We start from the raw sequence: 16,852 nt of genomic DNA on the forward strand, positions 1-16,852 counted from the left end.
ATTGAGGGTGGGTTGCTGTGAGCTTGTTCACTTTAGCCCTTGGCAGAGATTGTCTCATGAGTATGGGTATCGGAGACTTTACTGCTACGCGCGAGCTCTGGGATGTTGATATCGTGATTCAGGCAGTACCTGACTTCCCGGCCCGGGTTAAATATGTGGGAAACGACTGAATGAGGGAACCCAGGCAGGATCGATGATCCGGGGCTTACCCAACCGTCTCTTCGCGCTTACCTTACGACACATTGACTGGCGAAATTATAGAATGTGGAACATTCTACTTCTACAACTTCCGTGCCACAGAGTCCAAGTAAAAACACTCGTCCTGGAGGGCATTTATCTTCGCAAGCGAATAGGAGAAAGAGCGTGGAGTTTAGTGGCATACAGAAGAAAGATCGCACTAAATTTTGACCAAAACGTAATGAAGCGATACCAAAATATTTGACGATTAAGAAAACTGAAGGGGATTTTCCGAAATCAGTTCTTTTATGATCGGTCGAAAGTTCACAGAAGCTGCAGGAGGACCTGTTAAGGAAACAAGGAAGACTGCAATGGAATTGCTCGTTGAAACCGTCGATGACATACAGCCGTCTCGGTTACGCAAAGCGAAGAAGATTAGTACTCATCGACGTCGACGTTGGACATAGTACTCTAATTAGTTGTAAAGTAGTAGTTGTATGCAGGAGTTAGTTGAACTACATAAGATGAAACTGTAGAAGAACTCTATGGGCAGGTAGTTGTTGCATGCCAGTGACTGAATACACCACGAAATGGAGAAGTTGTACCCTTTGCGTTGCATGTCTTGACGTTTAAGAAACCTAAGTGTCCTAAAACCATAAAGGCTGGATTTCGTTGGCTATATGTTCGTCCGTTCATTTCGAGACCACTGTAATGTTTTGGATGTCAGAAATTCGGATATACAGCAGCGAGATGCTCGAGAAAACAAATTATTTTGTGGCGCTCCGTTGCACCCGGATGATCCGTGTAGGGACCTGCCGATTTATGTTAATTGTAATGGACATCACTGTGCAATATCACTAAACTTCCGAAATATAGGAAAGAAGTAGCGATACAGGAGATAAAGACTACCTCAGGTCAGCTACTTTGAAGCGAGAAAAATTGTGCATAGCAGAACGCCAAAGGTTAGGTTACGCCACAGAAATTGATGAATTAAAAAAAAAAATCCTATACACAGGTTGCTCCAGCTCCAGCAGCTCCTTTTAAACAAGATGACTTAATTCTCAACTGCCACCAACTCTGTCTATTAGGGTCGAACATATAATCAACGAAAAACTGAGTTAACCATTACGATAAAATAATCCAAAGCCAATAGAAAATAATTACTCGTATATGACTTTGTAGTTGCTTTGATAGATATGATAACATTTTATTTGAAATGCTTTATGTTTTTTAAGTGGCAAGGGCCCTTCACACCCTTGTCATCTTGTGTTTTCTTTCAAAGTTTTAATATCCTTTGAATAGTTTTTTTACAGAATAACCTAGTTGACAAGTCTTCTTTTGATTAAGTCACTTGTATTTTTCATTAGGAAAAGAGAGATTTCTCCTGTCTTTTCTTTTTTTTGTTTGTTGTGGAAAGAGGCTAACAACAGCAATGAGAGGAAAGACCACAGTAGTCGATACCTCTAAAACTACAAAAATAAAAAATAATAATAAGGGGCTAATAATTATGTCAATAATAATGGATGATAGGTATTAAATAATATGGTAAAATAAAACGTTTAAATAATTACATTATTTTGATTGAGGCTTAGCTAATATTCTACTAAGACCATTCATTAATGGTACAAAATTTCTTGTGAAAACTGGGTTGAAAATAATTCAATAGATAGACTGAGAATAAAAATTTATAAAATTAATTATATATAATACAATTCTGTAAAAAAATCTTGAAAATTGTAAAAATTAAATGGATAATACTCTTAGTTTTGTGTGGTAAAAATAAATACGAGTAGATAGATGGAAGAGATTAAGAGGAAGAAATAAAAAATAAGCTTAAAAGGAATAGTTCTATAAAAGAGTTTCTGTAGAGAAACGTGCTTAAAATTTTATAAAATTATTTAAAAAAAATACTTACACACTTATAAAGAGGATTATATATTGATTTGGTAACAGCTTTTATATGAGTATAGCCATCAGTAACGGTGTCTGAGATAATTTTATCACAAATAACTATTGCAACATTTTTGTTTGCAATCATTAAAGTATGTGCTTCTGGATTATAAAACGTTTTAAGAGGAAAATTGTGAAGTGGTGATAGAATGCTGCTTACACCTGAGAAGGTCTGAAAAAAACCAAATAATTACCCAAGAAAAAACTTCCCTTAATACTACCACACACAAATCTATAAGAGCATAAAGTTTTCTGTATTAGAAAAGATAATAAGATAATTAGAAAAAGATAAGTATATAACTTTGTGAGGCAATCTGCACACACACACACACACACACACACACACACACACACACACACACACACACACACACACACACACACGCACGCACGCACGCACGCACGCACGCACGCGCGCACGACGATCTGTCCTACACGACGCTGTTATTGATGAAATTATTATTGATGCAGTTCAGCTCAGTCCAGGTGTAAGTACACGTCTTTCTAAGCGGATCGGAGTTTTGTATTCGCTGGTTTGGAGGACACTTCATAAAGGATAAAACAAAACAAGTTTTATCCTTATCATAAACAATCAGTTCAACATCTATACCAAGGAGACCGTCCGCTTCACTTGGAGTTATGCAATTGGTAAAATAAAAATCGACAACCATATAAGTATGTTTTATATACCGACGAGGCAAATTTCACTTGACGATGGCGTCAACAATTTACGCAATGAGCTTATATGGGCAGAAGTAAATTCTCATGAAACGGTTTGAAGGCAATTTTCATCACCGATTTCTCGTCAATGTATTGTGCGGCCTTCCTCACTGTCAGTTGTCTGGACCGTTCATATTACCTGGCCGCTTAAATGCCGAGGTTTACTTGCACTTTCTTCAAGAAGAATTGCCGCACCTGCTTGAAGATGTTCCTCTAGTGCTGAGATGCAAAGAAAACTTCCAGCACGATGGCGCGTCTCCCTACTTCTCTTGGGTCGTTTTCACTCATTAAAATCATTCCTAGAAAAAATGAATCGGTCGTGCCAATATCGTCTGATCTAATAACTTTGATTTTTCCGTTTGGGGATGGTTGAAAAATATTGTATAAAAAACAAAAATACATTTTCCTGAAAAATTAATTGTCCTAATTATGGATGTAACTTAATTATGGAGCAATTTAAGGGCAGCTCTGAACAATTAAAAAGCTACAAAAGCAGTACAGAAGCGTGCCAAGAAATGTGTTGAAAATGGCGGGCTCACTTTTGAACATTTACTACAAACTAGTACGTGTATACGTACCAGTTTATAATGCAGTTTGGTCTAGTTACTGTTCCTAAAATTTGAATTTTTGTATTTTTTTTGTTTTATTAACTTATCTTTCACAATTTTGATAAGAATTAAAATCTCTGTAAGTTTGTTTTAGAGATTTTATGTGTTTATTGCTCATTTATCAAAGTTACGTCAAACAGCGTTTTTACCCCAATTTATTGGTTTCACTCTTGATTTCTCAAAAACTACTGCAGATGTGGTTCGAGAAACTATTTTATTCGATTTTTCAGATCAAAACCTATAAAAAATGATTAATTTTTCCCCTTAATTAACGTCCTAAAAATTTCAGTACGACCTCATTTCGTTGGGGTAGTTGAAATCCGAGCGAAGTCTTTCATCACTAACCGTAACTCGCAAACGAAGAATTTTAGAACATGTTTATATATGAACTTTTTCCATATATGAACTTATTCCCACGAGTAGAATAGGTTATGAAAGTTCCGGCTTCGTGCTACATTATGTATGTGTGTGTGTGTGCGTGCGCGCGCGTGTGTGTGTGTGCGCGCGCGCGCTCGCACACTTATTGGTCAGTCAACAGTATTTACCTACAACAAAGGAATAACTATTTGGCTAACTGTACAAAATTCTTTTTATATTCAAACAGAAAGTATAATTGTATGAGGGGAAGTCAAAAAGTAAAATGAAATTAAAAAAAATCAGTATATTTATTTGTACTTACATAAATGATACAAGCATTATTTTTCAACATAATCCCCTCCTACTTCTAAGCGCTTAGTCCATCTTTTAACGAGCTTTTAAATTCCTTCCTGGAAGAAAGTTATTGGTCCCTTGTGAAAATGTTTCATCACTTCTATGGCCTATTCATCAGATCGATAATGAATGATTATCTTGTAACTCTTCTTTTAATGTGTCAAAAAGATGAAAATTACTTCGAGCCAGGTCTGGACTGTATGGAGGGTGGTCTGGAAGCTCAAAACCGATATCTTGAAGGCAAAGGACTGTATGAGTCCTTTGCCTCATACAGGCCGTATGAGGTCGAGCATTATCCTGAAGCAAAATCACCCCTTTAGAAAGTTTACCATGTCTTTTGGATTTGATTTTTTGCTTCAGTAAATGCAGTAGCTCACAGTATCACTGTTTACTAATTAACCTTCAGCTGTGAAGTAAACCAAACGTGAACCATCCATATCCCAGAATATCATCATTACCTTTCCTCCAGTCATCTGAGTTCTGAACTTTTTTGCTGTGGGATACTGCGGCTATTTAAACTATTGGCAGGCCAAACCTTAAATAAATCACAAGGACATGTTTTTGATAAACAGGCGAAATTATTTTTTAAGTGAAGGATGCTTCCACACTAAAGTTTGTAGCTTACTCTCAGGTTCAAAGTGATGGACCCATGTCTCATCAACGGTTATTATTTACTTAAGAAATGAGTCTCCTTCATCTTCATAACGTTTTAAAAGCTTCTGGGAAATTTCAAATGATTCTCTTTGTGGATGCTGGTCAATTGACATGAAACCCAGTGAGCACAGACTTTTCAAAAGTTTAAAGAATCAGTGATGATTGAAAATGCTGAGCCATGGCTTATATTCAACTCACTTGCAATGTCATCAGCTTTAATTTGTCGATTACCGAGAATCATTGGTTTAACTGCTTCAATATTGTTGTTAGTCTTTGAAGTGCAAGGCCTACTTTGCTGCTGTTAATCACAGAGAGAAATCCTATCATTTTTAAAGTGATCCATCCATTCGTAGATCTTGATTCCACTCAAACAACTCTCTCCATATTGCTGCTGCATTTGACGAATAATCTCTAGTGGTTTATAATGTGCTGCATTTGACGAATAATCTCACCCCTTCTGAACTGAGGAAACTTATCACTGCTTGCATTTCTTCCTTGGTGCAATCAGACAAAGGAGCACTCATTATAAACAGATGGTTAAACACAATCACAAATTGCTAACAATGAAAAGACACTTTCAATGACAGCTGATAGAGGTTGAGTTATAGCCAAACAATCATTGCTGCCATACATGTGATTGGGAGGGAATCAAAATTTCCCTTTACTCTTTGGCTTACCCTCATAATAATAAAGAACAGAAAACATAATTGTAATAGTAAAATATAAAATTAAGTAAGAAGTTTTTTCCAAAATAGTATTATATTATTATTTTTTTTTTTTGTAATGTTGATTCCATTAACAGATTCTGTTATCATTATTTACACAATAGTTTAAGCGACTGGTATCACTTAAAAATCAAACATTCTTTTTAGGAAAAAATGTTTGATTATAATACTTTAATATTAAAACTATTTATGATAAAATAATCTTTACTTTCAAAGTAGTTGTAGTTTTTGAAATGAATTAATTTGCTATTCAAGCATTTAAAGATGTGTAAAATTCTTATTATCAAGCAACTATAATGAAAATGTAATGTATTCTTAATAAGAAAAAAAAAAGTTTAACCTACCTGTATACAACTATGGGTATTAATATGCCACACTTTAATACACATATCTTTAGACACAGAATATAACATATAATTTTCTTTTTGAATAATGACTGAAGAAATGGGAGCATGATGACCTCTGCATATACCAATTTCTTTAGAAGGTACAAAAGGGTTCCATATACGAACTAACCAGTCTATTCCACCAGTGACAATCACGTGTAACCCTATTTACAAAAATATAGATTGTAAATAGTTTAAAACACTCTCAGTGACACTTTGTTATAAGAAATTTAGCTTTTGTAAACCATGCATTTACATCTGTGAACCAATAATTATTTTTATTAGATTCTTTTGTCATAAAAATCTTCATTTTTTTGGAATCTTTGAATCACTGAACTACATAAATTCACAGTATTCAATAAAAATTGAAAACCAAATGCATATCTGTATGCGTGCATGTGTGTAGAAGTTTTGGTAAATGGATGATTGTTCAAGAATGCACATGTGGATGAATGTGTGTGTATAGCAGTTAAGAATGATGACTTCAGGAAACATCAGCTAGATTTTTGTTCATATCTAGTTTTCCATTTTCATTGGAATCTATAGTATCTGCCTTCAGACTTCATTCTTACCTGACATTTTATATCTATTTAGTGTTCACTGTAGAAAACTAATATTATTTCAAAATTTGTTGTGTCTGAAAACATTTTTTACTACTGTGAAACTTGAAAAAAAGTGAAATCTGATGGCACCAAACAGAAAGAGCTTGGGGTTCTGTTTTAGTAATAGTGGAATATCTCAATAAACTAACTTAAACGCACACGCTGCTTATATGTATCTTCTTTATCTTCTTTTTTTTTATAAATAAGATCTGTACTTAGAATATATGATTTTTTTTTTTATTAAATGAAACATTTTTTAAAAATAGCTATCTTAATTTATAGGAGAAATATGGGATTGGTATTATGTAGCATTTAAATATAACTAAATTTCTGTGCCTTTCAAGTGTAAACATCACCAAAGTGATTTTTTTTTTTAAATATCATTATTTCTGTTTCTCTGACAGCTACATTTTAACAATTTTCATGTAACTTTAAACAATTTTAACATAACTAATTGTGATTACATTTTATGTATTTATAAAAGTTGTAAACTACTTGAAAGATACATCTTCTATTATAAAAATGTATGTTCATACATATTCATATATTTGTTCATAACATGTTGGTAGAATTATTCTTATTTCAGTAAAATTTCAATATTGTAATTAACATTTTTGTATATGTATTATTCTATTTCTAAGAAATGATCTGCATAATATGATTTCATTTTGTGTATTACCACTGCCTGTATATGTTTTTTGTATTTGGATGAAAAGAACACATATAACCAATATACACAATTTTTCACATCAGCTCATTGAACAGGACATGCACACTGGCATTAAACATAAAATGCAAATTTTACATGTAAAAAAAAAAAATCAAGATTTCAAACATATGAAGAGTATCAAAGTAAAACAAAACTCACCTACTGAAAGATGTCTTTTGGTCTTTTTGATTCCTAGGGATAATTTAAATTAAAAAATAAAAGGAACTTTAAATTATTATTGTAGAAATAATATTAAAATAATAGTAATGCAAAAAAAGGAATTGAAAATAGAAAAAGTTATATGTCTTTATACAAAAGTAATCAAATACAAACTGTTTTCTTTCTTTTTTTCAGTTTTCTTGTACTTTTATTTTATTTTAAAATTAAATATTATTACCAAATTATTAATTTAACAATTTTTTCATTATTTTAAATTATTATTAGTAATCAACAGTGAAAATGTTTAAAAGACAAAATATGTTTCTGAATTGGTATCTTTTGCCTCTCTCATTCTAAATTTCTAAAAGTGAAATTTATAAATATATTTAGGGTAATTCTCAGAAAATATCAATCAATATAATTCTTTGAAAAATTTTGTTTCAGAGGTTGATAAGATTTCTTTAAAAATCAATGTTTTTCAACCTATTGAAACTTAAAAGAGGTAAATCTTTAATGAGGCTTTACTTGTTCTTAACACTATTTCTGAATGGTATTTAACTATTCCAAATTTACCTTCATCAAAAGTAAAACATGTAATACCAAAAGGTGAAACATTAAATACATAAGGTGATCTTGTCTGCCCGATATCACATATAATCATAGAAACCTTAGAAACTGCAGAACAAGATACGAATGATTTTAAAGTTGGATAGTAATCAACTTGAAGAACCCAATCTTGATGAACATTACAAAATGGAACCATTTTTAAACCAGGTGCACTTCCCTGAATAAAAAAAAACTTGCTAGACATATAAATAAAAACATTATTTATAACTCTTAATTGTTTGATATTAGTAACAACAGATAAAAATAAATTATCAAAATATTTAAAATAGTATTTATGATTAAAATAGTGTTATTTTTTTACTTATTTTCTTGAAGTTTTATATTAAAATATCTTGCATGTAAAAAACGATTTCATTCTATAGGTATCATTAAACTATATCAATTTAATACTAAGAAAATATATCTTCAAATTGTCTATGTACAGCATGAAATTATTTATTTAAAACCTTTTTACTTAAGTTATTTGGAAACTTATTATGTACCTCAAAAGAAATTTTCTCCTCAGAATATAAAAAGATTTGTTGAAATCAGTTCATTAGTAAGAGTAATGTTTTAACAAACATTAAAACAAATCAATATTTAAAAAAAAAATTGAGAACCCTTTTTTAAATTGTTTAAATATTGATTATAGCTTGAATTAAGCCTATATCAAAATTTTACTTTAAATTTTATGGAATTCAATTTGACTATTTTCTTCTTAAAAATTAGCATTTTATGTAAGTCAATCAGTATTATGTATTTCTTTGAATTCTTCATTAAACCTTAAAGTTAGATTAGCTTTAAAAGTCCTATAGCAAAGAATACAAAAAAATAATATATATATATATATATATATATATATATATATATTAATAACTAATATAATCCACCTTACCAGCACGTTGATATGTTCTCTAGATCTTTCAGCTTACTTGGAAGCCATCGTCAGGAGTAAAAATTAAGACATTAAAGTCAAAGTTTAAAAATCATAGTTAACATTTAAAAACAGTCATGATTGTCCTAGACCTACTAGTATACTCTAAATTTATAAATCGTCAAAAAACTTCCCAAAGAAATTGACAACAATGAAGGGAATTTTAAAAATCAACAATTTATAAATTTTTATAAATATTTAGCTGAGTACATATGTACCTAACATGTATAACACCGCTACTGGAAGAATTCAATTGACCCGCATTTGGTTCTAATCTGGTGTGAGCTGCACTGCATACAATGTTCTTTTCAGCAACATATTTGTAAACTATATAAATGAGAAAGAAATCTTGCGTTGATTATCCCTTCAATGTATCACATATTCTACATAATTCATATCACTCACTATTTGCGCCTGCATGACTTTTTTCAACATTGTTTTGTTTATTATTATTATTATTATTATACATTTTTATAATTTATAATTAATATTTTGTTAATGAAATTTACTAATATTATTATTGTTTTCATAATACTACAGAGAAATTTATTTATCTGTCATGCAATTTGTATATAACACGTATACTGGTTTGCTGCCCTCAGTTTTAAACTTGTGAATTAGTTCACTCACTAGTTTAATCTAAATGACAAATGATCAACTTTTGGATGTGCTTGCTTCCAAATTATATACAAATTATATACCACAGCTATGTTTATTAACCTTTTAAAAAACTTATGTTCCATTTGGTCTCACGGTTTCTTTCTATTGTGTAACTGGAGCATTTGGTCACGTAGGCCCAAACCTCCCATATTTGTATTATAATGCAATACTATTGAGGGCTTTATTATTGTTTTATTTGATTTTGCTGTTTCATTCCAATATTATGGTAAGTAGAAATCAGTGTGACAATTCGGTCGTCACGCCACCTGAATATGAAAATACCGATCATATTTATACCCCATATATTATACCCCACCGGGTATAATAACTGGCATACGGAAAAAAAATAGGGCAAAATATTCTTTGTTTCATTCTCTATGCAGGTAAAAGCAGTAAAATGTCAAATAGTTTACCAGAACCTTGCTAGAGGGTAGCATATGATGGGATGTCGCAAAACGTACTGAGTAGTTAAAATCACTAAGGGGGACGTAAAATTATGAATGAATTCAATACGTCAAAACGTATTAAGGATTTTGGTCCAATTAGACTTGATGCTATCTACATGCGAAATAAGTTACAGCCACCATTTTAAAATATATAATTATATATTGCCACTGTTCAGAGACGAAAAAAGTATTGATACGAAAAGTGTTGTTTAAATCCGCAGTGAAAAAGATTTGCGAGGCCAAAAAATATAGATCTGCTGGCATAGTGTCGTCCTATATGGAATTGGAAATTCCTATTGTTTAGATTATGGCCGCTATAAATCATATAATTACTATTCAGTACTGTTCGGTAGACGGCTATCAAAAAGAAGAAATTGAAAACAATTCTTCAACGATGATTGCTACGACAAACAAGAAAATTTTGATCACGATAAGTGGACGTGCTGGTTTCAAATCTTTTAGAAAATTAAATACCACACTAGCGACCCATACGGCAGCACTAGAAATATTAGAACAACACAATCTGTAAACAGATATAAAGTACAAAAAAGAAATATGAAGTTAGAGAAGCTAACAACAATACTGAAATTACAACCAACAGAATACAATTTAAAAAAAATTAAATTATAAAAAATGTAAATAACAATAAAAAATAATTTAAATAGAATTTGTATTTTTAATTATTTTTTTTACTATTCCATTCTATGATATATTCATACATATTTGTATAAATTTTAGATTTTTTGCCTCAAATCAAGAAAAGTAATCTACAAGATTTTATCCTTTTCCACTAAACTAATATAATAGATTTAAAATTCTTAGATTATTCACTCTATTTGCAAACAGCTATCGGGTCTAACAAACAATAGTACGAAGGAAAATACTGCAATGTCTGCTAAAGGATGCTAATGTAGTACAAATGTTAATTCATAATATGGGATCTGAAAATAAAAATTTAACAATGAAATAAAAATGTTAAAATTAGAATTAAAACGACGAGAGCGAGTGTTAAAAAGTAAATATTTTGAATTGGAAAGTCGACATCGAAACAGAATAAACAAACTAAAAGCTGAACTCAAGGAAAAGGGTGATTTTGGAAAATGGATATAATGAATTATGCACAATCACGTGCGCATAAGGAAGTATAAACATGTGTTTGATAAAGATATTTACCCAATTTGATCATTCAAATATTCAGAATACACGCTGTACACACAGATAACCAGCCGGTCATATATAATCTTATCGATTAATCGGGTAAACAAATATTGGGCAGGTTTTATGAACATGAATTAACAAAGACTACATTCTTGGACAAAAATCTGATAGTAAGAGTGTACACCGCATGGGTAATAACGTGTCAAATAGCTAGGTGTGAACAACCATCCGGGTTAGTCTAGTGGTGAACGCGTCTTCCCATATCAGCTGATTTTGAAGTCGAGAGTTCCAGCGTTCAAGTCCTAGTAAAGGCAGTTACTTTTATACGGATTTGAATACTAGATCGTGGATACCGGTATTCTTTGGTGGTTGGGTTTCAATTAACCACACATCTCAGAAATGGTCGAAATGAGACTGTACAAGACTACACTTCATTTACACTCATACATATCATCCTCTGAAGTAATACCTGAACACGGTAATTCCCTGAGGCTAAACAGGAAATAGAAAGAAGCTAGGTATGAACGACTCGTATAACTCACGGATTGACAAATCTTAGGTTATGAATATATAGTAGGCTGGAAATGTACACGAAGTAACGAAAGCCAAAAGATAAACATACCAAACTTAGATACGTTTAATGTTCGTTTTGGTATCGACAAGAAAAAGGATAGACATGGAGCTTTGTTGTTGTCAAATAACACAATACGATTTTCGTATGCGGCAGTTCAAGTTGCGGTAAAACTAACGCTGTGTTTAGTTTATTATTCGGTGCTAACGGGTTACGATATAAAAACTTATACCTATACTCGAAATCGTTTTACCAGTTGAATATATATTGGTGGGAAAATTAATGAAAAAAGTGCCGTAGAGAGGTTATCTTGGATATGCCGATAACGATTTGGTTATCACACCGCAAAAGGCTAGACCACATTCGGTGATGTTATTAGACAGGATCAAGATATAATTGAGTGAAAAAAGTCTGAGTGTCTGCCCATATTGAAATACGGGCAGACACAAATATGTATATTGTTTTTATATGACGCTGTCGTATTTTGCAACGCCGAGACGATTGATCAAACAATTGTAACTTTCTGATATTAATCGAACAGTCAGGTAAAGATGTGCGACACATTTACAACGATAACGTCAGAAAGAATATGTCATTCGACGATTTCAATAACATATGTAAAGGCGTGGAATAGATCGTACGGTTTTTTTGTCATCGAAAGAAAGGGAACTCAATACAGGCCGGTATCGGATTGGTTTCGACACGTTTGTAACCGACATCGATGACTGTTAGCGCTAACATTTCACTGTTCGAACAGCTTCTTTGACTAATACTTTTTTTTACGAAAGGTATGCAGTCCGTCAAATATATGACGCATTGCGATAGATAACAAAGACGAACGTCAATGACTAATTGATTTGATATGTTAGTTTTTTCTTATGTAGACAACGTGGTAATTCTCGAAAGCGTTCAAAATGTGGCCGAAGACAACCAGGAGAAGAGTTTGCATTAAACTCACAAACGGTCATTACGATATCAAAGGAAAATGATTGTGTACTGCAGCTGATGCTAAAGAAGAGAATGATACTATCAATTTCTTGTGAGTGAAAAATATATTTACCGAATACATGGCCAGCTTGAGCGCGAGTAACTGATAAGAATAAGAAAAAACATGCTACGTTTAAGTCTTGGGTGACAAAAGTCACCCAAGATCTCATGCAAGCTACTCTTACAACATACGTATAAAATAACATTAAACATTTCATGAAACACAATAAAATGTATATATATATATATATATATATATATATATATATATATATATATATATATATATATATACACACACACACATTTTATTTTAACAATAATGAATTATAATCCAATAATTCGTTAACATGATAAAAACAAACTGAAAGGAGAAATTAGAGCATTAAAATCTTCAGCCCAGTAACTGTATAGACTATTGATGTTATTTGTCCTATTGTGTATTGAGAGATGGCAAAGGTGAAGAAGAATAGGAAAAATTGGTCCTGGTATTATATTTTCATTGGCTAACGTATCCGGCGTCGTTTTAAACTAGGCTATCAACAGCTTCAGACTCGAGTTTAAAGAGTTTGCGTTGGCAATAACTAACGCGGTAAAACTGAAGATTAAGGTGAACGGTCGAATTAAATCAAAAAGAAGAAGAGGCTTCTCTTCTTATTACTACGAAGAAATCGGGTGGACGACTACAACTAATGAAAGGCAGTCGATTGAAATTGAAACGTGGTAGCGTTTGTGTGAATAAAAAAAATCTAGATTCCATATTAATACGATCGCTGTACAATTGTGAGTTTGTAGACTATGCTAAAAAACTAAAAATCACTCACGAGACATTTTTATGCGAGACAGATTGCCGAAAAGGCCGTGGAAAAATTAAGTAGCTACAGTAAACTTAAACGTTGCCAAAGGATCTGGTACTCACTGGGTCTGTTATGAGAAATACGGCTATAAAGTTGATTATTTCGACAGGACTGGAAACACCTCCACCGAGCGAGTTGATACGCTATGTTGGTGATAACACCGATATAAAATTCAATTATAATGGATACCAAGATAATGATGATGTGATATGGTTACTTATGTGGAATGTTAAGATGAAATTTGAAAACAGAATACGTATATTAAACGGTAGCCATTATCTACTAGTGGATAAGTGCTTCGTTATAGAAAAGTAACGATCATGCCAGCTGGTATAAAAACCCACAGTAGCAGTCAGCGGGTACTATTGTCAATACATCATCCAAAACTGTAAGATTGGCTTATTAAACTTCATGTTTATTTTTCTAATTATAGACAGTCATGTCAATCTCTTTATAGTTTAGATTCTTTATAGTTTATAGTTATATTTAATTTGTAATAATTTAACATCAATAAATATCAATATTTTGAAAAATCTAATATCAGCATTAATGTCAAATATAGATTATAAATAACACATTTTGTCATGCGTTAGGCCAGGCTGGCCTGTTCCACCATCTGGTTTTCCTCATTTGACCTACATCTCCTCTTCCTCTTGGTGCATAATAAAAAGTCTGTGGTACACAATATGGAAAAATTCATGAAAGATGTTCAATCATTGTTTGATGGTGTCTTAATAGGACAGATATCTATATCTAGTTTTACCCGGATAACTTCGATTTCCAACATGGTTTTTCCTAGAAAATTCCTTCAAAAGTCTTAAAAAAGTGCATTTTAGCTGCTTGAGTTTGAGACTAGTCCTCTCTATTTGTTATCATACCTTGCTTACTCATGTTAAAAGAGGGTCTTAGAGAAGTAGATGAGACTAAAAATCGTAACTCATCTCTTTTTTGTTATAGTTATTCTTATTTGATAGTCCCTCACAACATACTAAATTTATTTAATTTATTCTATATATCCTGATCTTCAGAAAACAATAAGTTTAAACGCAATTATTTAAATTGGATCACCTGACCCAGAATTTTATCCTGTAAAACAATTTTAGAATACACTGGCCAATTATCATAAATAATAAGATAGCAATAACTCTTCTAGTATACGGTACAGTTTAGTAAGGAAGGGATAGTTCTTATTTTATCTCATAAGCCTGGAGTTTGTAATTCTTAAGAACAGCTATTTCATTTTTGAGAATGACATGAGGGTTAGGTCTCCTATGACCAAAACTGGTTACAGCACATAATGTGCTAAATTACTGCCTGGTAACATTCTAGAGCTTAAACAAAATATAAGAAAGAAAGTCATTTGTTCTAGTAGACACCTCTCAGTCTCTTTGATAACTTATAAAAAAAAGAGGTTTATTATTTATCAAACACCTTGGTGAAATCAAGCAAGGCTGTTAAGAGAATTATTTCTGATAATATTATGTATACGAAAGATGTCTGTTTATACTCTCTCGGGAAACATTAATGGAATAAAAATATAATTACATTCTTTTACATTTTAGTATTTATTTAGTATTAATAAATACTAATTAAATTAATTTTTATTTATTCACATATTAAAGGTAAATTATACAATTACATAATAAATTTATTATAAAATAAAATATAATTTATAATAATAAATTATAATTTATTACATAATAATATATTTTTTATAACTAATGCTCAAATACTAAACTTACCTTTAAAACAAAATCATAACAGTAAATATCAACTCCTGCTTTTGGACTGAAAGGACCACCAAAGGAACTGTTAGTAATTAACATCACAAGAACATTCCCACCCATATCACCCAATAACAATTTTGAATCTTCTTCTATATCTCTACAGAAGTAGTAACTCATGCAGTAAATAGGATATGCAAAATTTACAATCTGTTTCAAATTCAAAAGTTAAAATACATTTAAAAATTGTCATAATTAATGATAATTCATTTTTATTTTAATGATTATAATAAGAGTGATTTTTGAATGGGTTAAATTCCTTTCAAGTTAGCTCTTTCAGTAGGGATGACCTCTTTTGATTTACAATTTATGAAGGAATGAATTTAATCCTTAGGAAATTAATCTATAAGGCTTTTGAACACCTGTTATTCTTTACCTGAGATGGCTAATTTTTACCTACAAGAATGGATACTTCAATGAAATTATGATGGAATAAGCAGTAATATATAAATTCCATCCTTCAATTTAAAAAACTCTTTTGTAAAAAAAAAAAAAATAAATAAAATCATGGATTTCAGTTTAGTCAAAGGGGAGGAGCCAATATTCCACCACTGTGCTCAATTTTAGTTAAAAAGTATTTTCAAGTTTTTAATTTTTAAAAGTATTTAAAAGTATTGTTAAAAAGTATTTAATTTTTACTCTTTGAAACAATTTGCTCAAATGCAAATACAGAAGAAAGGTAAATAGTAATATGCATATAATATATAAGAAGCATATAAATAATAAAAAACACATTTTTATTAAGATTAGAACTGAAACCTAATTTAAAAGCTAAAAAAGTGCACACTGCCTCTACTTAGTAGGGGATATAATATCTGTAACTTGTGTCTTGTGACTCTGTATCTGTGACTTGTGTTTTAAAATATCAAAATGGCAGTTATGCCAATTTTTTATATCATTACTCTCTATAAATATGGTTCCTTAGATAAAGTTTTGAATATTTTATTGTTAATAGAATGATTTCAAATTTATTTTAATACGACTTCGAACAATAAAGTTATTGTAGATATCTGAAGCAATAATTCTATGCCAATTTTTCTCTTTGCTTCAACCAGAAAAAAAAATTATATTTTCTTAGTAAAAATACATATTTTAAAATTATTTTTTAATAGCAATCTGTGAACATATCAATGATTTAGAGCTTCTTTTTTCAACTCTAAAAAAAAACCAAGAAGTGTAAAAGAGTTGAAAAAATGTGCCACTCTGAAAATGACTCGTTTTTAAGAAAATAATCTTAAGATTTGATGAAATCAATAATCTGTAATAATAAAAAGTTGTTACAAAAATTGTACGAAATCACTTTCTTGAATGGAGTGTTTTTATAGTTTTTGTAAATTTTTTTATAATCTTCAATAATATTTCTGATATATTATTTTTTAAATAACTAAACACATACAAGGAGAGTTTTCCATAAATTCTGATCTCTTCAAAATATTGTACTTCTTAAA

General features: G+C 31.1%; 1 protein-coding gene across 1 annotated transcript in view; it reads right to left on the reverse strand.

The window, feature by feature from the left end:
* Positions 1 to 16,852, reverse strand: part of LOC142330674 (WD repeat-containing protein on Y chromosome-like) — a 101,507-nt gene that overhangs the window by 43,576 nt on the left and 41,079 nt on the right. The window contains 4 exon segments of the mRNA XM_075376120.1: positions 2,093 to 2,299; positions 5,890 to 6,095; positions 7,975 to 8,185; positions 15,363 to 15,554. Of these exon segments, the coding sequence (XP_075232235.1) occupies positions 2,093 to 2,299; positions 5,890 to 6,095; positions 7,975 to 8,185; positions 15,363 to 15,554 (816 nt within the window).

This window comes from Lycorma delicatula, chromosome 9 (assembly GCF_047948215.1).
Source record: "Lycorma delicatula isolate Av1 chromosome 9, ASM4794821v1, whole genome shotgun sequence".
In the NCBI taxonomy this organism is placed as follows: domain Eukaryota; kingdom Metazoa; phylum Arthropoda; class Insecta; order Hemiptera; family Fulgoridae; genus Lycorma; species Lycorma delicatula.